Genomic DNA, 26,443 nt, shown 5'->3' on the forward strand with positions numbered 1-26,443 from the left:
GGTCAAAGCAGTCAGAAATCAGAAAAATCAATCAGAAAAGACGGCTTTTGTCTCCTGACGGTAAATTTCATGATACTAAAGAAAGATAAAATAGGATTTACTACTTTGTTTCATGTCAATTGTTATTTTCTGTCAGTTCTTTGTTGTATGCTTACTTGTAAAAAAATGCAGATAAAAATAGACAGAACACTTACCTCAATACATCAACATAGCTCTATCTATATACCGTATATATATATATATATATATTTCTGATTTCTGATTATATATATATATATATATATATATATATATATATATATATATATATAGAGAGAGAGAGAGAGAGAGAGAGAGAGAGAGAGAGAGAGAGAGAGATTTGAAAATCAGCCTGTTATTTTATCTCTTATCCATGTCACTCTCAATTAGGAAACAATACTTGGTTAAAAGAAAGTCAAATACATATTTGGGCATATTTTTACATCCAGGCCACAACTTACCCACACCTGATTGCACATCCTTCATAACAAACTTTATTAATGCTGCTCACAGTTCTTCTTCACACTTCTAATAAACACACTCTTGAGTCGTAGCTCAGTTTATAGTCACACCAAAAGATGAACCAGTTAAAGGATCAATCCATTCTCAGTTTGTGTCTCCCAGACAACATTTTTAGACAATATTTGTGCATTAAGCACATGCAAGAGGAGGACTAAGTTGCCCTCTGGTGGTAGATTTTTTTACCTTAATCTGATAAAATACCCAGATAGGTCCATCAGTCTGACCTAAAACTTTGCTGCCAAATTTTGTTCAGTGTCAGTCTCTGGTGTATCTATGGGAATTTGTGATTATTTTGCATCTTTTGTGATGATTTAATACCTGAGGTTTGATCTCTTTGTTGCTGCTTTTGTGACTCTTTATTTCTCTTTGTTGTCATTCTTTATTTGAGCAGGATACATCTCTTTATGATCATTGTGCATGTTGTTCAGGTAATCTGTTTGTTGTTCTGTGTGCCTTTAAAGCCCCGGTGCAGTACTCTTTCTGTGGTCATATCAAGACTCATTCAAGTCCCTTTGTCTTTCTGTATCTTTTGTATTTGATCACTTTGATATCAATTCATTTTGTCTCAGGTCATTTCTCAGCTCAATTAGTATTTAGTGATTGTGATTAGTCTTTGTGATAATTTCACATCTCTTTTTGGTCAAATTTCAGACTCTTTCAAACAACCTGGAAATATAATAATAGGTAAATCAAACAGTAGATTATATCACAGTCAGTTTCCAATGAGTTTGATGGTCTTGTCAAGCAAACAGAGATCAGCTTCATATGTATTCTATATTTAAGCCGACTCAGTAATAGATTTGAAATTCAAGTAGCTTCATCCAGGATGCAAATGTGCTTTTCAACCGTTTATTTGGTACTAAAAATATGTTGGTAATAAGTAGCAATAGATTATTATGTGAAGCACACAAGAAAGACGACTGGATGTTGAGAATTATGTGTGCTGGTGTATAATAGCAGCAATACCGTTATAGGCAGTTACTTTCATTTCTCCTTATCATGCACATGCACGTTATTTATTATACACAAGAAACATGGACAAGGAGGGTGACAGAGGGAGTCTTCCCTCTTGATAACCATGTGTTTTATATTTGGCAGACATAAACGCCACCTAGACTGTCTTTTTTCTGTCCCATTAGATTTTACGTTACAAGTCTGTGGCTTCATTACACCAGTTACTATTGCTGTTTATTTACTTATCTATTATCTTAAAGTTGCTCTCTGCCTCTCCCTTGTGGAGAAGTTTTGTGCAGCAATAGGACTGAGTTATTTTTTACTGGCAACACTAAAGAAAGAAATTGTTTAGTTTTGGTAAACACCACTTCATGGAGCCCCAACTCCCCAAAATCAGCTCTCAAATATGTTTAAAGGCTCTTATTTTACGTAGCATAAAATCTGAAGAGTGTGCCTACAATGGCTGCTTCATGTTATGGCTTTGGTCTACTTCATTGTTTACTTGTTCTCAGTAGGTTACTGAAGTCAATATTAATCTTTTAAACTTAAAGATACTTGTCATATGTGCTTAAGAGAATTATTTTTATACACACAAATGTGATTTTAGTCTCATTTTAATATTCACAAGGTCACTGGCTTTTTAATTTATTTGTGCAAAAAAAAAAAGAAAAGAAATAAGCAGTACTTATTGTATTTTTTACCTGTGCCCATCCTCAGCTTCGAGCAACTTGTTTGTTATACCATTTTGCTTTTGTTTGTACCACATGTTAGATTTAGCATGGATTTTTATTTTATTTTATGAGCTTTAGTACTAAATGATTGTGTGTATCTCGTTTTGTGGCATACAAATACTACAAAACAACCCAACAACTGTATAAAATCACCACCTTAACACAAGACTTCTGTGTAGTTGCAAATTTAATAGTGACAATTACGCATTCGTACAATATTCAATGAAAAACATGACAATATTACTATTTCCATGTAAACTTAAGTTAACAAAACAACCAAACATCCACAACAAAACCCCACCCAGTTTTATAAGGGGAACCCAATTGGTCTGTGTGTCTGTAAGTCCGCTCCCTCTTTATTTGGCTCGTGCCATTGGTCGGCGGTGACGACAATCCTGGAACGTGCTCCCGCCCACCGAGGGGATCAAGTTTGAATGAACAACAGCAGCCTGCTCTGGAGGTGGTAGTTGCATTTGCAGTAATTATTAAAAGTGTGTATCGTATCACGGGTGCGCTGATCCAGGATGGACATGAAGAAAAGAATTCATCTAGAGTTGCGGAACCGCACTCCGTCAGATGTAAGTTGGCCTCACGTCTCGCTGTGATGTTTCACTCTCTGCTAATGGAGAATATTTCGTGTGATGTCTTGGCGTGGGGATACAAAGTTTCCTCCAAGTTAAAAGATGATGGAGACGTCGGGTCACATTGTTGCTTTGCGATCGTGTTTACAGTCGGCAGGTGCCACGGGTCCGCCGCTTGAACTTTAGTGTGGCTGCAACCTTTAGATGTGCAGTTTGAGAATGCAGCAGTTTTTTTTATGCCAGCGGAATAAACAAGGCAAGCAGTATGAGAAGCCATATTTGTAACTTTTGATCTACGAACGCACCCCTTTTCGTTTAACACTCCTCTTTATTGTTATTTACTCGCTCTCCGATGTTGCTATCTGTATGCTTTGAGTGGTAAACGCATTCAACTAAGTATTTTAAACCGTGCACTTGGCGGCTTAAGGATGCGGGTACTCAAAGTCAAGGAATTATCAATGATGCATAAAGATCATACCTTCGATTTATCGCCTTACATCTGCACCTCGCACTTACAGTTTCTCAAACTGCCTCGTTTAAGTGGATTATTTCTGCAGGAAGTGCATTCAAACATTGAGCATTTTACACCGATGAGGCTGCAGTCCGTGCAGCCTCCAACTGGAGCCACGGTGCGCACAGATGGCCGAAATAAAGCGTTGTTTGTACGGACCGTTAGTAACCACCGCGTAGGGCGAAAACACACGGAGAGGAAACAAAAACACACCCGGGTCTTTATGAACCGCCGGGTACTGGTTAAGTCGTTACGTCGGGTCTGTTTCTGTCGTCGTCGGGCTAAGGAATCCAGTCGTAATGAAAACAAATGGTCGAGCCGCTCTAGTTTTCAAGAACTAGGACAAGCCGCCATTTTACTGACAAACAAAGGCTATTCGAGATACACTAAAAGTCCGTTCATTCGACACAAACGACGAACGATTCATCATACCTTCTTCTTATTAGGCGTATACACTCGCCATCAGTCCAATCGGGAACTGTTTAGCACAAGCAACAATGAAACGTTTGCCTGGCAGCTATCTAATCGGCTTTAGCGGCCCCTCCTACTTACAAATGACCCTGTGCACGACTCGTAGGTCTGTTTGGCTCCGACTTGTTTTAACTACTGTGCCTCTGTGCCATTCAGGACCGCTCATAGACGTCTCTTTTTGAATTTTAACTCTGTAACCATCAAAATAAACACGCATAACCGCAGTTCTTTGTCTGTTTCTCATGAAAAATAATCTAAATGGGATATTTACGTAATGAAAGGAGAGCCAAAGCATCGCGATATTTGCGGTGAGATGAGTTCTGACCGTTGAAAGTTGATTATGGACAGTTATTTTTTTTAAGTTCCGGTCGTCGTTGCTGATTGGCTGAGTCATGTGGAAGGCCGAGGGAAAATAACTGATAACTGCACACCTGTGACCCCTTATCGCCCTTTTTAAGCATCAGTCCTTTTGCTTATCGCCCTTTTGCTCTCTATGAAATATGGCTCCCACTTTCTGTTTAGCTGTTGTTCAAGCGGTATGGCGGTGGTTTACCATCCGCTTGACAAAAATGTCTGCTCTTATCTTGTTCCCCCTTTCTTTAACAAAAGTCATATGCAGAGATGTAATTGATGTAGTAATTTAGAGTTACATTTAGCATTATACTTGAGTGAAGGTATTTGTTGGCTAATTCACTTCACATATAGCTGTTATTTAATATTGAGTTTGATATTGGATAGTTATGAATAGATATAGTTATTAGTTATGTACAGCAGTTTTTATTAATTTAGTGAAGTCAAATGAAAGCAACATTGTAAAAATACATTATTTATGTCTAAATAGAGGGAAATTTGATTTTAATGAAATTGAACTTAGTTTAACTTTCTAAAAAGGAAGCTCAGGTTGCAAAATTAACTGAATAAAGTTGCAACTTCCCAAAAGCATCTGCGATTACATTACATTTCCACAACATTTTACACTTATGTCTGAAGTGACTAGGGATTTATTGGTGTTTTTTGTCCTGTAAGGGTGTATTTTTTTATAATTCATCTTTTCTTCTGTTAATTGACATATGTGTTATAAGTATTTTGAAGCATTGGCAGCAAAGTCCAATCCAGAGAGATTTGAATTTCATGGTAAAATAAATACAACATCAGTGGTAAAATTGCCTCTTACTGTCACGTTTTTGATTAAAAAAAATCCACCAAATTGGTTCATTTTATATTTGGCTTAAACCAAAATATGCCTTCAAGGTTGCTGCACAATCAAATTTATGATTCTATTGTCAGTAGGTTCTCACCAAAATTTCTTTTCTAATAAAAGAAGTGAAATGCCTCAAAATAAACAGTATTAGCCACTGAGATTTTTTAAAAGACGGGCTCACGTAGATGATATTGTTGAGTGCAACTACCAGTCAACTCTATGTTTTACTATGAAAATTATCTTAAAATATTGTTTCTTTTAGCTTCACCTACCTGTCTTTATACAAATAAAAGAGGACATTTGTGGAAGTGAAACTGTAATAACATTTTCAATACTAAATTTCCCGGCCTTATGTTCATTTAGTATTTTTTGACCTTTCGTGTAGACTTTGTTTTTTACTTAATTGATTCTGATAGTTGACCAGATGTATTTGAATGTTCTACAGGTCAAAGAACTTGTGCTAGACAACTGTCGCTCAAATGAAGGCAAGATCGAGGGCCTAACAGACGAATTTGAGGAGCTGGAGTTTCTAAGCACAATCAACGTGGGTCTGACGACAGTTGCCCACTTGCCGAAGCTAAAGAAACTCAAAAAGGTGGGTGTATATCTTCACAGATTTGGTCTATGATTTAAGATTGTAAGGTTTTTGCATGTTTTGATAGTTTCATTGATCAACAGCTTGAACTCAGCGATAATAGGATCTCGGGGGGGTTGGAAGTTCTGGCAGAGAAGTGCCCTAACCTCACACATCTCAACCTCAGCGGCAACAAGATAAAAGACCTCAGCACAATAGGACCACTCGTGAGTGATCCCCTAAAGTACTTAAGAATACATTCACACAGGCACTAAATACAAAGCAGCTGGCTAAATAATTTATCAAACACTGTTTTTCTTTTGACAGAAAGAACTCGGGGCCCTGAAAAGCTTAGATCTGTTTAACTGTGAGGTGACAAACCTGAACGAATACAGAGACAACGTGTTCAAGCTATTACCACAGCTCACGTACCTTGACGGGTACGACAAAGACGATAAAGAGGCACCAGATTCTGACGGCGAGGTTTACGCAGAGGGCTTGGATGAGGATGAGGATGATGAGGATGGTAAGTTTGATAGCTTTTTTTCAGAGTTCTCAGTTTTTGGCATTTGAATGTTTGGCTAATAATTAACCACCATCTGCCTTCGTCCAGATGAGGAGGACTATGATGAAGATGCACTACCCGGAGATGAGGACGAAGAGGGAGAGGATGACGAAGAGGAGAATGAAGAAGAGGAAGAGGAGGACCTGAGTGGAGAGGTGGGCAAGAATAAGTGAGATTTCAGTGCTGAACTGTTTAAAAAGAAATGTTCATTCGGAGGTAACTAAACTGATTGTGTCTTTTCATGAAGGAGGAAGAAGAGGAAGACTTGAATGACAGAGAGGTTGACGATGAGGATGATGAGGGTGAGTAAAATTGAGGATTAAACTCAGATCATTGTCTCGATTCCATACCAAACGTAGTATTTTTCCATTTTGCTGTTGGTAAATAACAAATCAGCACTCTTGAATGTGTCCTGTTGAGTATTGTCATGAATAAACTTTTCCACATTAAATCCATTTTCATTCAAATGATTAAATATTTACAGTGTGTGTTGCATTAATCCATAACTCCTGGCTTAGCATCTTTAGCATCTTGGCACCAAAAAGCATAAAACCAGCGGCATTTCTTCTATTTTCATGCTGTTGCGTATGAATACATGCACATGTACGCTGTCCTGTGTGTGCATGATACAAACAAGGCAGGGATCCGATTGTAAAAAGCAAGAGGTTTCACATTAGAAATGTTGTAACTCCTTTGACAATAAGTGGAAAATAAGCAGCATGTGCACAAAGAGTAACAGCACTACCAGTTTTATTGAATTGTCATGAAACTGTCCTAACCATTTCTTAAGTTGTTAGGAACTCCTCCATTCCTTTTTGTTGCTTTGGGTTTACTGAAATGTAATTTTTTGTCACTTTTCCAGTGTGACCCAGTGCTTGGCAGTCTATTGACATTGCATTATATGAGACTATATCTAAAATTAGATATAGAAAATAACAGGGCCATTGATGTCGATGTAGTTTGATGCTACATCTAAGCTGGGCCAGTGTTTCTATGTTTCCTCTCTTAAGCAAACGCAGTGAGCTGAAAACTTAGTAGTTATTTCTCATTTTTACCGACTAAAGAGCATCTAGATAAGCATGTAGTTCCAAATCTGGCTACTTTTTGGACGAACCACACCTGTTGTCTGGAGCATGACCTCTTTCTTTTCCCTGACACATTGGTGTTATAAGATCAGTGACTGTGAGTGACACTTTGCCTTATGGGCTGTATTTCATTCTGTTGTCTAATAACAACATAAAAACCAATGACGGTAGCTTTATTTGGAATTCATCTGTATTGAAATACAATAAATGAGGACACATGTAGGAGAGAAGTAAACATGTTAGGTTGACAGTATGCAGGGTGCAAAAACCACAGTCCCAGATAGTCCTAGATATTACCGTTATATATTTTGTGTGGAGCCATCCAAGCTAAAAACCTCAAAGTTTTGCCTGGTTCTGATGTGAAAGCGGTAATACTTAAAAAAAAACAAAAAACTGTTTTAATTGGAGTGTGGATTCACAACATCCTGATGGTCTATCAGATAGCACTGTAGATCTGTGGTGTAAAACTCGGTGTCATCTGAGCCAGAACTACTGTGGTCATGAAAGAAAAACACACAATATTTTGAAAGGAAACATTTATTTGCGTGATCCTGGGGTTTTGTATCTCTAAAGGAGTTTCTTGTTTTTTAGAAGAGGAGCGAGGTCAGAAGAGAAAAAGGGAACTGGATGAAGAAGGGGAGGAGGATGAAGACGATTGAGCATCCTCTGTAAGCTAAGTTCTGAACCGTTTTAAACTTGTATCTCCCAGTCACTTCCCTACAAGCCCATGTATCTTTCCCCCCAGTTTCATATTGCAATAGGAGTTTTTTTTTTTTTGTTTGTTATTGGCCAGTCAGGTTGACGGGGTTACCTGGAGAAAAATAAAAGTTCAATTTCTGTACATTTGATGCTCCTGTGTTGCAGTCTATACTGTCCACCTTTAACTGCTTTGTGGACACCAGTTTTGTAATATCAAATAGCAAAGATAAACCTTTTTGAGAAATGTTTTTCTTTTCTCACCGTTTGTGTAAGACTGGTTTCTGATGACTTATGTATTTTATGACCTCCCTTCAAGAGCAGAAAAACTAAATGAAACAAAAAAAAGAATGCATGTCTAATACATTTTAAAGTCAACTACTGGATTTCATGTATGGCTGTCCTCTCCTTGTCTTAAACTTATTGTTTTGCATTGTACTTTTTTTTAAAAAAAACGTAAGTTATTTGTTTGTAGTGTCACCAGTATGCCAATACTCTCTGCTGTCCCGGCGTGAAACTTCTGTCTGAACGTGCACAGTGTGACCCTTACAGGGCATATTTTTAAATTGTAGAAAATAAAATGTCTGCCCTTGTCAAAGCCTCTCCTCCTTAAATCTTCAGCTTTGATAGTTCGGAAATTACGTGTTCTTGTAAATAATGACCAAATCTATTTTTTTGTATTCTCTTTGATGATGGCAGACATTGAACAGACAACTGAGGTGAAACTATGAATTGTAATAAGATATTAAATATGTATACTGCTTTATCTAAAGTACGCAGTGTGAAATTTTCTTGAATTTGAACTTTGTATGCATAATCTCTCCTTCAAGAGAAAATGTTCAGCATCAGAACTCATTCTTGCTTTTTCCATGTTCTTTTCTGGTACACGCAGATGGTGATGTTTGGATTAGCGCTGGTACTTTAGAGAAGTACCTGCTATAAATGGAAGTTACATCTGCAACTTATGTGCATTGAAAATGTATTGTTTCAAAATGTAAACTCTGGAAAACAGTCAGTTATTTGGACTTTGTTTTCTCTAGTAAACACAATGGTCAAATTGGCCAACCTCAGAGATTTTTTTTTTTCACTCAGTTAAATCCACTGTCATCAGCCAAATTTTGTTTCTCTTTCCCTCCCATTCACTTCAATAAATCCCTTTTTATATAAATTTGTGAAGTTTGTGATTCTTGAACAAAAACATGGTAAAATCAAAAGGTTAAAAAAGCACAGAATTCCAGTTTAAGCTCATGAGGTATTGATACCAGCCTTCATTTTTGTTCTCAACACAGAAAACCAATCCAAGCCATTTTTTTCCCACAAAACTGAGCTTTGACTCATTCTAAATACTGTAAACGGCTAAAATGCTATACTAACCGACCAAACTAAGCTGGGGATTACCTTAAAATGAATCGGTGTGTTTGTGATGAGATTATGAAAGCCAAAAAGCCTTTTGGCAGCTGTATAAAAAGAGTTTTAGTCATTTTAAAAGCAGTGAAGTGCTTCTGCCTTTTTATCCTACACTTACAAAAGTTGTTGGGGTTTTTTTTTGCACCTACATGCAGCTCTACCTCTAATGCAATTTCTCTGTACCTCGGTTTTAATTATCCTTTTCTCGCTCTACTTCCTGTGTAGCCTTTTATTTCTCCTGCGAGACACAAACACATTTACAATTGTTGTGCTACCTGTTCCAATCCACATTTCAATGGTTCCTGTGTTATTTTTCAAATGATCTGAACCCATAACCTTTATTTCCCTGCTAGGATGGGATGAGGGAAGACTTGTGACCTTCAGTCCTTAACTTACTTTTTACTTACAAACTCCTTTCTTTCCATTTGTGTGCTGGATTCTTCTTAAATCCCCATCTTGGGCTACGAAGAGCAGGATCAATGATAAAACAAGCACAAATGTAATTTGAACTGGATTGGACAGCCTGGCTGAACTAATTGTGCCAATTCCTTTTGACTTTCTCACTGCTAAAATCTAAAATTTGAGGGTCTGAGAGTAAAACGGAGGCATTTAAAATGCAAATTTGCAAAAGTTTGTCAATTAAAGCAAGTTGACTTGAAGTCTTTAAAACAAAATTGCAGATCGGCAGGCAAACATATCTCAGTTATAGTGATATACTAAAGTTAAAGGTAAAAGAGTGGTTATTGTTAAAGTTTGTACTGCTATTAAAGGACAGTAATATAAGTTAATAACTTTTCTGGAGTTATGTTGTTGGAGTCTAAGAGCTAATATCGTTAAAGGTGCCGTTCAACACAAAAGTTGAACCATTTCAACATAAACATTCGGCAGAATCTTCTCAAGCATCACAATCATTGTTTGTGCAGCCACATCATACAAAAACAATGGGATTAACAAATATACAAGTTATTAGCTAAAAAGATAAGATGTGACAAATAAATAGAAGCAAATATACATCACCCCCATCCTCAAAATTAGCCCTAAAAACAGCCGGCAAAGCTTTCCTTGAGACTCTGTTTAAGTAGTTACACAAGTCCAACACCTGTGATTCCATGTCTCATCTTCTGCTTTCCCACCTTTTGAAGATAGAGTTATAAAAAAAAAAGAGTGAAAGTTAACTATTCCCTTTCCTTGGGAAAAGACTGCGTTTAGGAAGCTACTGTATGCATCAGTGTTCTGAGGTCCATTTACAGGCAACATTTGTAGGTGAAAAAAGCAGTTACGGGATAAGCAGCTTTGTGAAAAATAGGATCCACTTCTGCAAAACTTTTCTATTTCGTCAGGTGCAAAACTACGTCCGCCATTTTGAAATGATGTTGCAGCTTGCTGGAGACTGGGTCTGCAGCAGGGTCTAAGGCATTGGGGAAGAAAAATATGAGCTAGTAATAGTCTTTTCACCTTTCAGTTTTACCTCGACATAAAATGTGAATTCAGAGATGGTCTTGCCTGTGCTAGAAGATCAATTTGGGGGCTCTTTTTGTATGACCGAGCCACTGACATATGGACAACAGGGCAGGCATAGTGGAACAAATACCTGGGTGCTGAGGTTAAACACATGTTAAAAAGGACCGTATCACTTGAGACTGTGCAAGATCAGAAATAATCATTTCTAAAATGAAAATACTGAAGTTGGCTGGATCTCACATTTTCCCTATTATTAGCCTAATGTTAGATTGGAAATCCCTAAACCGCCTCAGTTACATATATTTATCACTACAACAATATTTAGTACTTGCATCTCTTAAGACATTATCCAACAGTTAATTTGTGCACACTATTTTGGGCAACAAGAATGAAGTTATGATACAATGAGATATATCAAAAAAGCAGGAAGGGAAGGCTCAGAAGCTTGTTGGAGGTCAGAATCAGGGGCAAAGGAAGCAGCCAGTCCAGAAGGCTAAGAGGTCAGACGTTGTTGGGGCTAACGTTCTTCAAGTTGTTGAGCTCCAGCTCCAACTGGCGTATTCGCACATCCTTGGTGGTCAGTTCCTCTTTAAGGCGCCGCAGCTCATCCTGCTGCCGGAAGAACATCCGCAGGAGCTAAGTACAGAAGACGGAGACATGTAACAGCATTTTTTCATGAGAGAAAAAAAAAAAGCATCTTGTGGTAAACACTGGAAATTGTATTACTCTCACTGCACCTCACACCAGGTCTGCACCTCCTGCACAGGCTAATTTCCTCTGCATTTTTTGAAGACAGTAACATGTTAATAAACTACACAATCAGACCCCAGGGCTATTTTACCAGCTTCACTGATGCATATTACACCAGCACATTGTGAAAGCATTGTGAAAGCCCTAGAACAGATACGTTGTCAGATACTTAAATGACTAATAAAGCTTTTTCATTCCTTCCATCTTATGCACAGTTAAACAGATTTTTTATCCTGTTCTCCAGCTCGTTAAATAGCCATATAAATCATCCAATTCTGTGCATGTTCCCTTGATTTTTTTCTAGTTTTGAATTAAATTCAATTCCCATTCAGCTCCTTTTCTTTAAATACACTTCATGCTGTATACATAGTCCACAGTGTAATATGCAGTGCAGTGAACTCGGTTATACTTACACATACAATGATGATTTTCTCTCGCAGTCCATGGTGTTGCAGTGTCAGGCATACATCTACCAATTAATTTCTAGTGCAGCCTTAGTGGTGTGATTTTTGTTTATTAAGGTACTCTTTGTATAGGGCATTTACATAGCTTGAAACAGATTCAGGCTTTGTTTATCACGCTTAGTTTTTTCTCTTTTGCTAGATTCACAAGGACCAGGGGTGTTAACTATTGAACATACGTGAAAGAAGGCAGATAAGTTTTTGATTTACTACTTTATTTTAAGTATTTATTTTTAGTTTTGATGAAGTTAGTCACCATTGTGTTTTACTGATTTCTTCGGGCTCTGATTTCAGTTGCAGTTTTACGTTATTGTACAATCAATATTTTTGTCACTAAGCAATAAAATCACTTTAGCTGATACCGACACAGTCTGGTTTAATGTTACTTCCCCTTTCCCCAGCTGAGCCCTGTCGTAACAAACTCAACTCCCGCGCTCGTACACTGCGATAAGGACAGTGGTCCAGTTATATTGCTAGAGCTGTGACCATAGCTCGACTCAACCGTGCTTGTAGCTGTGCTAAAGGTTTGTGCAGAAAAACGGGGAACCTTCACAACATTAAGCAGGTTTTGTGGCTGATAGCTGTTTCTGCAGAGTAAGACACGTACCTCATTCTCTGTCCTGGGTGGTACGTTCTCCAGCAGGTCGATCCCATTGACGACAACACTTTTCTTTTCCTTTACTGGGGCCTTAAACACTAACTGGTTTGGCTGTGTGTAGCCATCCTTCAGGGACATCAAGACTGGGTCTGTTTAAACCAAGGAGGACAAACATTTTTCAGTGAGCTTATAAAAACTGACACAAAGCGCAAAGAGATTCCACACAGATCAACACAGGCAGCCTATTATAACCTGTGCTCTCCTATGCTGCAATTGTGACGGTTTTTTGGCATGTGGACACACATATGTGCAATCCTCTGGTTATCTATAATCATTAAGCTTCAGTAGATTTCTAAAGTTGGATAAGAACAGGTTTCTGGTATGAGACCTATATTATGAAGTATCCAGATGTTACGAGCAGACAAGGAAGAATGGTGGTGATTAAAAGAAGATGCACTGTCATCTCTTTAGTATGATGTTCCCTTTGCTGAGGTAGTTTTACTGTGAGGGTACATGGAATGCATATTTAACTCAAGTTGTGAGATAAAACTAAATAACTGGGAGAGTTTCTTCCATGTATGCTACAAAGGAATCCCAGCAAAAAACAACAAAACAGTGACAGAATTCTTTTAGTGACATGCCTTATGTAAAAATTAGGACTCTTCTTTCCCCATCATGGGCTTATATTTTGCAGGAAGTTTAACTTTTTTCAGATGTTGCATTGCAAACCAGTCCAGTGAGTGATTATTGAATTGTTTACCTCTATCAATCCCACTCAACCACTCGCTGGCAGACAGAGCAGGTTCAGTTCCTGGTGTCATTGGGTAGAGGTCCTCCTGGTATGTGTCTGACTGTAAACACATGTTGTCAGGTGCTTTAAAAAGGTTTGCTCAGTATATGATACCGGTTGATGATATGAACTTGTGAACAAAAGGACATATAAGGTGTTCAAGATAAAATACCACAATCTCAAAATTGCAATTTGTCTGTATGTCTCAGAAGACTCTCACTTATTACTTTTCTAGGTTTTTTTCATTGATTTATTTTTTTACTTTGATTAACTCATTTGGAGGCCGATTTTCATTCTGCATTCTTGTTCTTATGTTGAAGCATTAACTTCAAAATTATTCTCTCAAATTCCCATGAATCCCCACTGTCTTGAGTGTGCTCAGCTCTTATTAGCAAGCTCTTTATTTTACTTCATTACAGGACAGAATATTTCATGTCAAACTGTTGCCATGGCATATTAATTAAAGTCAAACTTTAACAGCCTTTTAACATATTAGAGCTGGATAAATGTAATATCCTGCGGATATGATTGATAATGAGAGCAGAATCAGTCCCACTCACTCTTCTTGGCACAATCATGGAAATGGGTTCAATCAAACCCCTCAGGGTAACTAGTTTGTAGAAGCGGTAAACCTCGCAGGCAGCCACATCCAGCCCATGCTTTGGCATCACACCTGCGGATGAGAACAGAAGCATGTGGAGATACAGCTGTTTTGACAAGATAAATCCATTCCCTGAATCTGTAGCAGAGAGCATTTTACTCCATTAAGGGAATATTTTTCATGCTTTTGTTCTTTTTTTTTCCTTCAATGAAATTGATTCTTCCTGACACTTAACACCTTCTGTAAACCAGCACAGAAGCTGAGCCCTTTTTCACACGATTCATTCCCTCCCTCCATCTCTAAAGACTGCTAATGAAGTGGACTTCTCTTGCTGCTCTGGCAGAAGTATCATCTGTTGCTGATCAACTCTTGACTCACCGAGTCCTTTCTGTGGGGCTGGGGAGCGGAACTCCATTAGGTACTGGATGTATGGCTTTTCTGTGGTGATTTCAAAGTAGCGGATATTGCCATCCCCCTGCAAAAACACAAGAGTATAAATGTTTCTTCCTTTCTGGAGGCCTCATCTTATGTGCTTTCAAAGCAGACTGAGCTTCTTCTTCTTCTTTTTCCCCTTTCTTTAATTCTTGACATTCTTTACCCACAACTTAAATTCACCACACAATTAAGGGTATTTAGTACATGACATAAATCTTGTGCTTACACTAATTAATCAGACTATTTTATTATTTAAGTATCAGCCAGATCAGTTCATTTGATTATTTATTATATCTGTGAATGCTTGCATGCTCTTGTAACTTTTAAATAAAGTTTAAAATTTTAGTATGGATTACTCTCCTGTTAGCAGATAGATAATCTGATCAGATGTTTCCATTTGTATTTTTACCTTTTAAACCAAAACCAAAATCTAAATCTGTACTTGTATCTTTTATTTTGCATCCATCACTCTTCTTGTGGAAACATGTAATTATTCTTAATATAAATCAAAGTACACTTGAATTTCATATTTGTCTTTGCAAATTTGCAAAACTAGCTGCAAACTGAGATTGATTCCTCATTAGATTCATAAAGGGTAAGTGGTTCTGACCTTGCCTGCCAGGTACAGCATGTGTGTGTCAGCATCATAGAAAGGAAACAGCAGTCCTGACAGGCCATCTATGTCCTCCTCCACAATTGGCATCGATAAATCCTCCTGGGAAGAGCAGTGCATGCAGGGAATTAAACAACAACATGCTCAACGCACTGCAGCATTATAGGCATGAACTATATGGATGTGTTGCCTGACCTGATCCCAGAGAGCAATCTGCCGGGTGTTCCAGCGAGAAACCCCTGTGGTGACCAGTCGCTTTATGTTTCCTAGGAAAACCACTCGGTTTACACGGTGGTTCTTGCAACTGGCCTGCTGTTGAAGCAGCACACAATATTAGAGCGAGGCTATAATGTGAGATACTGCTACTATAAAAGCTAATGCTCTTATATTTGGACAGTATTTACAACTGTTTAAAATATCAATAAAAACAGAACATGATCATTTGCATATCGAGTGACATTTTACAATTTCATGAAAGATATTAGCTCATCTTGCATTTGATGGCAGCAACACATCATGTCTGTTTTTGATAAAATGCCGCCTGAGGGCACAAAGATCATAAGCATCCAATATTGAATTTCTGTCATATCCCTTGTGCTTATATCAACAATATTCCACCATCTACAGAACATAATATTTTGAAGATATTATGGACTGTGGATAATGGAATATTCAGTCTTCACATTTCTATGTTGAAGAATAATATTAAGAAATAGCTCCACACCTTGAAGACACAGTTTTATGCAGATTTCTGAACACTTGCCCATACTTACTTCTGAAAGACTCGTTTTATACTCAATCAAGGTGCTGACCTTTTGCCAATTAATCTTATTAATTAATTTTGTTGCCCTGTCCCAACTTTTTTGAGACATGTTGCTTAAATTAAAGATGAGTGAATATTTTCCAGGAAAAAGTAAAATGTCTCACTTTCAACAGTCAGTAAGTTCTATTGTGAATAAAATATTTGTTTATGAAAATAATTGAATTCTGTTTTTATTTGCATTTTATACAGCGTACATTTTTTTTCCAGTGGTGGTGTTATATTCTACATATTTTTATGATGATGAAAAGAAAATATTTGAACACAAGGAGTCAAACAGAATAATTAAATTTAATCTGAGAGCTTTGCCTATCATTATATATATAAAAACATTTCAGAACAGCAAAGTCAGAGGAGTTTGTAGTCATCCCCTGGAATCTTTGAATGTGTCTGGATCTGTATTTTATGTTGATGCAGATTCTCAGTCATCCAGGTCATGGGAATCAAAAGAGCTTGAATAAGGGCAACTGGACATAATTTTTGGAGACGTTTCACCTCTCATCCGAAAGGCTTCTTCAGTTCTAAACTAGATGGTGGGGAGTATTTTCTTGTAAACCTCAGTGGTAAGACTTCAGTCTTCTTCAGTGTGCATGGCAAGGTCCAAAAAAGGCAGCTTGTTGGATGACCGCAAGCTGCCTTTATTGGACTGTGCCATGCTCATCGAAGAGAACGAAAGTCTTAACATTGAGGTTTACAGAAAACCCACACATACAGACCAGTACCTGCTTTTCGACTCACATCATAAACTTGAACACAAACTGGCTGTCATCAGAACGCTACACCACTGGGTGGAAAGTGTACCTACCAAAGCTGTATAAGAGCTTTGTATAGAAGAGACCAAACAAGAGGAGGTGGTCTCAGGTATCACCTTCCTAGTACCTACAATGCAGCATTGTCTTCCCTCCCCAGGCAGTTTCCCAATAATTCACACCTTGGATCTCATGACCAAAACTCACCCTCTCAGGCAGGTATACAATTCAGAGGTGATAATGACTCTAACGACATGCACATTAGTCAGGAGGTGCAGTGACACGTGTGACTGTAATTTCCCTCCCTGCTTATAAGCTGATACACCCCACCATCTAGTTTAGATCTAAAGAAGCCTTTTGGATGAGAGGTCAAACGTCTTCAAGATGCTAAAAAGAATTCCAGATGCCCTTATCCAAGCTCTTATGATCTGTATTTCAAGCTTTTCACTTTTTTAAAATAATTTATTTTTATCTCTTGTTCCCACTCATGTTGCCCTGACTTGTTCAGCTCACTTGATGCTGCAGGTGAGAAGCAAATTAGTCAAATCAGAAGGATTTATATTTTAATTTTCTTAATTTTTATACTTCTTGGTTTGATAGCCCCAGTAGAGACATAAAGCAGAGAAAGGAACATGAATACAACAGGTAACAAAGGCTCAGAATCTAGAGTCAAACTGTGGATGCGCTGCATGTGTGTCAGCCAAGCCAACTTAATTTATAAAGCACTTTAAAAATAGCAACCACTGACCAAAGTGCTTTAATCTTTAGGCTTCCGGTGTGCTATTTGAGAAGCTACAACAGGTTGATCATCCAGTTACGTCAACAAAGAAGAGAGATTTCAGGGGCTTAGGGCAGGGCTTTCTATTAAAGGAAGTGAATATCAGAAAAGTTTCAGTTAAGTTTAGTTTAAGTACATTTAAAAATCAATACCACCAGAATACTGACTATTCAAAATGAGAGGTCTGATCTCTTAATTTTTGTACTGCAAATATGGTCAGTAGCAGGTCTGTCATAATGTAAAATAGGATACTTTAATATAAACCCCTGTCACATGTTCTTTTTATAGGCATAGTTTCATGAAAATATCCGCCACCTCTTCCTAACCTGAAGGACTCTCCCAGAGCGCGGCTCAATGATTCGCAGCTTCTTGTCTTTGCAGCTGGTGGCCAGCAGACTGCCGTCTGTGTTAAAGGACATGCTGAGGATGACATCGGTGTGGCAGTCGATCATTTTCACCGGCTCTCCAATCTCCAGGTTCCAGATCAGTATCTGACACATCAAGAGGGATTGTTTTAAGTGGAGCGGATAGATTGCATCTGAGCTTTGATCAATGATGTGACATTGTCAGTTTGTGATTCAAAGTTTCTGTAGCTAACTGATTAATCCTTGCAGAATGCAAACACTTTAATCCTTGTTAAATCACAGTGGTGTTTCCAGGCTATGCAGAGTATATTTAAGTTTGATTAAGGTGGTACCTTATAGTCATAGCCTGCACTGAAGAGGATGCCGCTGCTGGTGGGGTGCCACTCGATCAGACCCACCCGTCTGCTGTGACCGTAAAGCTCCAGCACCGCCTCCATCATGTTGCGCCTCAGTCCCCCTTCTGGGATCTCCCATACTCGGACCTGCCACATTCACAGTCACTCAGAATATAAATGAAAAAACATACCCTAATGCACCCCCCTTACTTTTATGCTTTTATATAACTATGGGCATTTTGTCAGAGGCCACTGAATATTTTTCAAAACCCGTCACTATGCACTCAAACAGCCAGAGATCTGTCTGATCAGAAATAGCACAAACTATCAATATAGCCCATTGCATTGGGATTAGACTGGATTACAGCTATGGCTGGAGGCTCTGTGTTCAACCAGATGAGATTATCCTGCAACAAGAAAAAGTACTACAGAGCACAGTGCTACTATGGTTTTTCTGAGCTTAGTAAACTAACATGTGCATGTACTGGAATAAATCCCCAGAAGGACTTTGAATACATTATGTCATGAAAGAATAAAGAATGATGGTGACTCAGATTTTATGCTGTGTCCAATATTTTTGTGCTCTGTTGAAGAAATTTGTCATTTTACAGGCATTGCCTCATAACAACGCCAGTGAACACAGCTGCTACCAGCAAAAATCCAATCACAAGCTGCTGTCCAGTGACGCTCTAACCATAATATAATAGGGACATATTCTTCATCTGGGTCTGTGGCTGTCAGCATTCACATTTTACGACCGCCGTTACAGATAGATGTTTTTCAGACGTCATTAAGTCATAAATTACAGGTATAAAATGAAAGGTGGTGGGTCACTCACTGAGGTGTCCTCGGAGCAGGAGGCTATGATGTTCTCAAAGAAGGGATTCCACTTAATATCCAGCACATTGCCTTGGTGGCCACACACTTTTGGGTAATGAGAGTCCAGGCGGCCAGACTGAAAAAAGAGACAGAGAAGCACAGTTTAAGCTTACTTAAATCTGTGATTTAGAACACATATGATGAAAGTGAGGAGCTAAAAACAGACCATAAATTACACAAAACAACATAAAGATTTGAAAGCAGTGAGAAAAATAATCTATCTTCATGTCTTAAAATCATAACTCAGGAAAACTGTTCTTTGCTTCTATTGATGTGAACACATAAATATTCATATAACATAATGAAAGTGAAATGACTCAGTGAGATGACTCAATAAACCCTGAACAGAAAGCAGACCTGGTTATTGCGAAGGGACATCTGAGGCATATTATTGTTACTGCAATAACATGGCGAGTCCACAGAGGGGCACTGGCTCATAGCAACAGATGAGAGGCAACTCTTGGTGTCATTCATGACGTCAAGAATGTTTGATGCCTTTCTGTCCGCTGACCTCTTTTTATTTCCTCAGAGATTTGTTTAGCTGTATCGGGTAATACCTCCGTGAAACCCACCATTTGTGTAGGCACGCACTTTCCTCGCTGAAGCCTGAAGATCGGCTGTGGCAGCGCTTTTAATAATACATTGTTTATTAAAGAAGGCAAGTATCAACCGTCAAACTACTCTTTTGCACTTCTGCTCCAAACTGAAAACAATACATTTATTTTTGAACTGCAGGAGACAAAACGGTCCAGTCTGAGAAACGACTGGGGTTAAAGGGCTTGCTGCTGACACCCAGCGACAAAGGATCTGAGCCACAATTCAAATCTGTAAAACTCCCGTAACAAGCATAAATAACAAAGAAGATATAAATATTTAAAGAAAGTAGCAATGCTTTCTGGAAGTCTACCAACAGAAAAATGCTGAAGTTTCAAGGTAACTCATAGCCAAAGAGAATTAGGATCTTGCTAATGAGCTCAATGGACAAAGGCCAAAACCAAACTCAGAACTGCTATCTGTCAAAATATGACGTCCGTAAAGGGGGACATCAATTCAGTCAATAAGAGAGAGGAAGAAAAAACAGCAAACAGCGTTTCAGCAAGACAGCAATTCAGTAAATTTATTTTAGAATAACGACCAGTAAGGTCACAAAATTAGATTTAATTCTATCTCCTGTAACTGTTTATTAAATTGAGGGAACAATTTATAGTGTTAAATATAAAGAAATTAAACGCCAAGCTAATATAAGTTCTGATGACACATTAACAGTGCAGTGACTGGCAGATTTTAACCACGGCCTAAAACATTATTAATATGATCCAAGGGACTCCTCATTTAAGCGGAACTAATTACCTGCAGAGAATTAATGTCTACTGGGAACCAAACAGCTCAGAGGTTTTAAGAGATACAAAGAGGAAATCAAATTTATGATGAAACATGGAATTCATAAAAGAAAGGTGAGGAAAATGTATAAAATGGTTATTGTCAACTCTCTCCACCACCAGCTAGCATTCATCTGACAAGAAAACGGCACAAGCCTGCATTAGTTCCTGAGGCTGTGGCACAGATGAACACTCTCAATGATGCACACATCTGCTGGACAGTCACAAATGTTTCCAATACACCAGGGGCACAACAAACTGATTACTACCAACTTTATTGATCTGTAATTCCCAATGAATCTTTAGTGAAGCGGATGACCACAGCTGCTTTGTGATTACACAGTCTACTCTAACAGCAGATATTCAGATGCTTTGGAAATATAATCTGGCCTGAATTAATATTTGATATACAAAACAGGAGGATCTGAAAGACGAATCACGTCGTTTCTGTACTGCCATTATTGTGAGTTTCTTCTTTAAAGCCCTCACTGAGGCAGTAACCCATGAATGTGCCTGTATGCTGATTAAAAAGACTAAACACTATAAATCTTAGCATAAGAGGTATGTCTGGTGGCACATTCTCCTACGTGGTCTGCCATGCCTAAATGAACAGAAAGTTAACATGCTGAGTCATGCTTAGTAAACTGAATTAACAGACTGTTGTGCTGCTGTGATCACGCTCATGTTAATGGCGTACAGCTTTCTGCAGATGCCGTCTTATACAGTACATGTCTGCTCTGTCTGCTTTGCTCAGACTGTCACTTGGTTAGTGCGATGGGATCACCCATGTGTTTTACTGTACAGCATGACCATAATATACTGTTGGAAAATAACATCTTTATTCATGAAGGAGCTCTGTCTTCTCTGTGTTGGGAGTCCACCTTATTCTGGGTCTACTGCCAAAATCATGTACAATGTAAGTTATTCTGTGGTACATGACTTTAATAGGCCTTGCACATATGGTATTTAATTACATATTACAATGTTCTGCTGGAAATGTAAACCAAGCAAACCGAATATTTATACATATTCGCTGCACACTACACAGAGCTGCCTCTAAGCTCTCTAAAAAAAAGCATCTAACCTTCTCAGTCATTTGGTCTAAAAATTCTCAGAAATCATGAGTGATGTCAACAAATGTCTAGTTTTATCCCATCAAAGGTTCAGTGGTGGACTTTTAGTTTACAATCATTCTAAAGAAGCCAGAAACCAGTTCCTGCACCGTAGACAGTATTTGCAGTAGTCAGAGCAGTGGTGTGAAAAGCACCACACCCACCCACACACACACACACACACCATCTCTTTGTCTGAAGAGATGGAGAGGTGCTGGTGACCTTGTGTGTCATTTTCTCTGTGCCAGGTGGTACCAGCGGCAGTCCATCCACTCACTTGTGGCTTCGTTTGCAGTCGAACATATGGCTGTCTCGCCGGCTGTCATCATAATGTGTCACACAGGCCTGTACCTGAATGTTAGCCAAACCCAGATCATCTGTGCTATTTAAATAATTATCAAAGAGGAGCTCATGGTGTTCTAGTAAGTTGCCTTTTGTAAATAAGACAAAACTGACATAAGATTTTAGATGCTATTCATCGCTTAAAACTACAAGTCTAAAGCTCAAACCTTTTTTCTTTTATATTATATGTCACAGCATATGTTTTTCTGTCACAGTTTATGGTTTGATTGCTGTTATGTTCAGGCTTTGTCACAGTTTATGTTTTGATAATTATGTTTTCAGGTTCTTTGTCATGTTTTTAGATTCTGTTCCACAGCATTTAGTCTCCCGGTTTCCTTTCATTCATTGCAGAATCCTCACCAACCCTTCACGTCATGTCTGGTTTCCTGCCTCATAGTCATAGTCATAGTCATAGTCATAGTCATAGTCATAGTCATAGTCATAGTCATAGTCATAGTCATAGTCCTTGTTCATAGTATTTATTCACAGTCTTGTTTTCATAGCCTTTCTTTATTTTTCATAGTTCAAAGTATTTTTGATTATCCGGCTCAGCCGCGCTTTATGTTTTTGCCTTGCTCTCTGTTTTGTGATTTTGGATTAAACCTTGTGTTTGAATTGAAAGAACTGCATCTGGGTCCTACCACCGATCCCTGACATTATACTGTATCTGTTCTGAGAGATTTCACTTTCAAGAAACAATACTGTGTACTACTGACTACTCTTTATGCAATTATGCTACTTGGCACAATATGTCTCTCATTCCACAGCTATAGCCAAAAACATCACACATGCACTAAAAATGCATTAAATTACATTTCTGGAGCACTTACAGTTGATTAAGAAGTTAAAGTTAATCCCAGAGTGGGCTGTCCCATCTTGTTAAGACTTGTCATGAAGCTGTATGGTGTAAAACATTCTAACATACAGAAGCTATTAAATGTCATGCAACCCTTTCAGCATGAACATTGACACACTGCCCCCTCGATATACTGCTTCAACAAAACAAATGTTGAACATTTAGTCTCATGTCTGACTGTCTTTTACATTTAACTAGAGGATAGTGCAGTCATCATCACAGATGTTTTTCCACTGCTAAAGATGACAAATGTAATATCTGAACTAGTCAAATCAGCAGAAGCCCAAAGGAAACGGAAGGAAATGCAATACTTTGAGTAGGACCAAATCGATCATGTTACAGTCCAAGGACGAGTCATGGAGAGCGTCCTTATATAGCATAAAAAGTACCACAGAAGCGTATGAGTTACTGAGGGGATATTGTGGCATAAAGGTATTTTTATTTTCTATCAGCTTTTAAAATAAAATTATTCTAATTCCTGAGTAAATAATAAGAATCCAAACCCTAAATTGCCCTTTTATCGTAAGTAAAATAAATTATATGGGTAGCATCTATATAAAGCTGCTGTAAATATCATCAATTTTCTTGACATTAAGTGTGTTTTCAGACTCCGTCCTCATGACTGAACTAAACAAAAATTATCTCAAAACCTCACCACACATGTATTTGTATATATCATCTATGAATGTGGTCTCATCTCAAGCCAAGCAACATAGCTTTCTCTCTATCTGTACAAACAAAGTCTAATAAAACAACACGATGCCAGCGAGTGTTGTTTTCATTTATATTATATGGAGAATTCAACAGCTCCAAACGAAATGAGTCTTGTAAACAAAGAGAACTGCATATCACCACCTTGAGATCTCTGACGATGATCCACATCCTCACCCATTTTAATCTATCTGAGTTTAGCAGTGCAGGCAGGCAAATGGAAAATTTGCTTCTCTTTTTATGGCACGCTTTCACTTTAACAGATGAAGCACCTGACAATTTTGCCTGTCATTTACAGTCACACACTGGTGGCGGAACGGCACAATTTGGGGAAAAAATGTCTTATCTGAGAATGACATTTAACTGCCAGTTCAACAAAAAAGCCTCTCTACCTCCTGCTATCAGAATTATCAAAGTCTATATTACGTAACCTAAGCACTTAAACATATAAATACAGTTGAATAACACAACATGATGACATAGCTTGGTGGATTGAGAGCATCATCTGGTGACTTCAAATCCCCAAAAACATCAAGAAAAAGTCTGACAGAGTCAAAGCCCATGGACACAGAAACAGCCACTAGTCTTCTCAATGACTGTACATTCCTGCTCTGGATGACGTAAACTGCAGCTGAACTCTGCTTCAAACAGCAAACTGCTCAGAAAACACTTGACTGCTTGATAACAGCTTCTCTCCACCCTGCTTGACAGCAAAGGGCTTTTTAAAGCACCACTTTTAAAAGAATGACAATTTCACAATTTCCACTACAACAAGTCCCTTCTCTAGTGTTTATGGGCAACACCATGTCGTTATATGTTCCAACTGCCAACATGACCCTATTAAAATGAGAGCTTAATGCTGGCGTGAACTTCAGCAGTGGATACAGTCTTTATTTTTGTGGAAACATGTCATGGAAATTCTGTCACTTATGAAGTAGCTGAAAATAGCTAAAATTTTTACAAGAGACAGCCTATAACATGGCGGAAGCATGCAGTAAATAATTTGTCTGTCTGAAAGTTTCTCAAAAGAATAATTAATTGTCAAAATACTAAAATACTTTTTTCAGAGGAAACAACACAGAATTTTGAAAAAATAACAATTTAAGTGTGCGGCAGTGTAAACAACAGCAACGATCTGTAAAACTTCCTGGCTTTGTTGGTATGGCAACAAATAGAAAAACAATTGGGTCAGTTACCTGGGCTACAGGTATTACAATGAAAGAGCCCCCGCCGGAACTCTCTGTGACCACTGCCAGGAACTTGGAGTTAACGGCACAGAAGTGGTTGTCATGGACGTTCTTGGTGATGGGGATACCGTCAAAGCAGTGCTCCCGGTTGGCTACTTTTCCATAAACATTTCGAAACTTGGAGCTTCGGTAGGTCGGACGCCATGACATCTGTGAAGGGAAAAAAACATATCAAAAGATAAATACCTTTATCCATATTATGTACAAATGCAATGACAAAGCAACAGACAATGTCTTTATTGATGTTTTTATTGCCCAAAACCCAGGGACATAAATCAGGGAAAAATGCTAAATGACACACTTTAGGTGGTTTCTTGAAAATTTTTCAATTTAGAAAAGTAAAGCATAATATTTCTTCATGGTCCATGTTTACATAGCATCTTTTAAACCTTGTCTAGGTTCTTCTAAGCGCTTCACATTTGATTTTTATTCCCCTTTTCAAACAGAAGCTTAAACACACCTTCAACCTGTGAAAAATCTGCAGTTAGAACTCTGTCTTATCTTACTTTTGCCCCTGTACCGTCTGGCATGTTTGTAGAAATTAACTAAGTTGCAGCTTTGACTGTGTATATGTACTGTACAGCCACACCTTAATGATTTCTGAACAAAATAAAGGTGAATTACCTTAAATGATAAGTGTAATATGTACTGATACACTCATAACTGGGATTATGAAGAAAGAATCAGTGAAATCTAACGTCACACTGGCATCCTCCAAACCCTCTGTCACAGGGTGGGCTGTCCCATCTGTGCAGACATGATAACAGTCACACATGCTGTAGTGGGAAATAATCCAAACTGGGGATGGGTGTGAGACTTTTAAAGGGTGAAAGCTGTGTGAAAACTGTTTTGACGCGATTTCAAGTTGCCTTAGAGACTGCATTTAATGTGTCTGGAAAGAAAAGCAGCAAAAACCTAAATCAAAACCAAAAAGAAAAGTTATAAGACCCTGATAAAACACAGATGATTTCAATATGCCTTGTTTTCTGTCATTGCACTGTATTCCACATGGATCCTGTTCAAAAGACAAAAACACCCATTGTTTGCAGCTAAACAACAAAAGAGAAGTGGTTGCATTTGACTCAGGAGGCCTCTTTTGTTATTTAAACCACATGAACGCACGGGGTGGAACTCTTGATTTTTTGGAATTAGCTGGTTCGGCCACAGGATGTGGAAATGTAATGACCTTTGACCCGAAAGGACAGAAGCTGTGGAATTTTTTTTTGCCAATGAAAGCGGCCACATTTTGAGCAATTTCCAGAAACAGGAAGTGCTTCTGAACATATTTTCAGCAACATCAATGACTGAGACTATAGTGGTTCGTAACAGAAACTGTGGGGAGAGGATTTACGACTCTTGTCAGATCAGTGGCATCGATGCCGGATGACATCAGGCAATCCTCTATTCAGCATTGTTCTACAGATAGGGAGGGGAACTGGTGGGAGTGTTGTGTGCATGCAAATAGAAACATCCTCTGACCACGCTGCTGTTGTGTTTCCCAATCTCAAAGCAGACTGGTGAAATGGCATCCAGTTTACTATACAAGAGCATGTGATCACACCAGTCTTGCATCAGCAACTAAAATGTGATCCTTTTGATGATCTTTCATTGTTATAACGAGTTTGTGTTTTTAAGGTCCTGAAATGATAAGTTTATTATTAGATTATTCAAATCAAACTTTTTGGACTCAAACTAATTGGATTCAAGAGATTATATTTCACCTTGCACTGTTTAGCTTAAGTTTATGGGGGCTGAAGATCCTCATCATACCTGGATGAGGTTCTGATTTGGGTCTTTGGCAATTTTCTGCATTTAACATTGGTTGGAGGGATTAGGGTTAAAACA

At 38.3% G+C, this 26,443-nt stretch overlaps 2 protein-coding genes across 8 annotated transcripts in view; one reads left to right on the forward strand and one right to left on the reverse strand.

Annotated features, from left to right (window-relative positions):
* Positions 1–2,622: 2,622 nt before the first annotated feature.
* On the forward strand, positions 2,623–9,069 carry anp32a (acidic (leucine-rich) nuclear phosphoprotein 32 family, member A). Of its 4 annotated transcripts, XM_072380977.1 has the most exons (8): positions 2,624–2,803; positions 5,435–5,584; positions 5,668–5,790; positions 5,891–6,089; positions 6,177–6,283; positions 6,376–6,430; positions 7,805–7,816; positions 8,629–9,069. In XM_072380977.1, the coding sequence occupies exons 1-8, from the start codon at positions 2,750–2,752 to the stop codon at positions 8,703–8,705; spliced, it is 777 nt and encodes a 258-aa protein (XP_072237078.1). In that variant the 5' UTR covers positions 2,624–2,749; the 3' UTR covers positions 8,706–9,069. The 4 variants fall into 4 exon arrangements, with proteins under 4 accessions (XP_072237077.1, XP_072237078.1, XP_072237075.1 ...); XM_072380974.1 differs by lacking the exon at positions 8,629–9,069 and having other exon boundaries at positions 7,805–8,352; XM_072380975.1 differs by lacking the exon at positions 8,629–9,069 and having other exon boundaries at positions 7,808–8,352.
* Positions 9,070–9,530: 461 nt separating this feature from the next.
* coro2ba (coronin, actin binding protein, 2Ba) overlaps positions 9,531–26,443 on the reverse strand; it is a 43,840-nt gene continuing 26,927 nt past the window's right edge. For 3 of the 4 annotated variants that reach the window (XM_072380970.1, XM_072380973.1, XM_072380972.1), the window contains exons 2-12: positions 24,548–24,748; positions 18,911–19,027; positions 18,070–18,219; positions 17,699–17,863; positions 15,221–15,337; positions 15,023–15,127; positions 14,356–14,452; positions 13,937–14,049; positions 13,347–13,437; positions 12,596–12,735; positions 9,531–11,413 (exon numbers count right to left, since the gene is read on the reverse strand). In XM_072380970.1, coding sequence (XP_072237071.1) covers positions 11,279–11,413; positions 12,596–12,735; positions 13,347–13,437; positions 13,937–14,049; positions 14,356–14,452; positions 15,023–15,127; positions 15,221–15,337; positions 17,699–17,863; positions 18,070–18,219; positions 18,911–19,027; positions 24,548–24,748 — 1,431 coding nt within the window. In that variant the 3' untranslated portion in view covers positions 9,531–11,278. The remainder of the gene's footprint in view (positions 11,414–12,595; positions 12,736–13,346; positions 13,438–13,936; positions 14,050–14,355; positions 14,453–15,022; positions 15,128–15,220; positions 15,338–17,698; positions 17,864–18,069; positions 18,220–18,910; positions 19,028–24,547; positions 24,749–26,443) is intronic. The other variant, XM_072380971.1, reaches the window with a different exon arrangement.

This window comes from Leuresthes tenuis, unplaced genomic scaffold (assembly GCF_036924035.1).
Source record: "Leuresthes tenuis unplaced genomic scaffold, fLeuTen1.0.hap1 SCAF_2, whole genome shotgun sequence".
NCBI classification, from domain to species: Eukaryota; Metazoa; Chordata; class Actinopteri; order Atheriniformes; family Atherinopsidae; genus Leuresthes; species Leuresthes tenuis.

Coding starts and splice junctions, on each gene's coding strand:
- anp32a (XM_072380977.1), top strand. CDS start 2,750: ATGGACATGAAGAAAAGAATTCATCTAGAGTTGCGGAACCGCACTCCG. Junction 5,791..5,890: donor TCAGCACAATAGGACCACTC/GTGAGTGATCCC, acceptor TTCTTTTGACAG/AAAGAACTCGGGGCCCTGAA. Junction 6,090..6,176: donor GGATGAGGATGATGAGGATG/GTAAGTTTGATA, acceptor GCCTTCGTCCAG/ATGAGGAGGACTATGATGAA.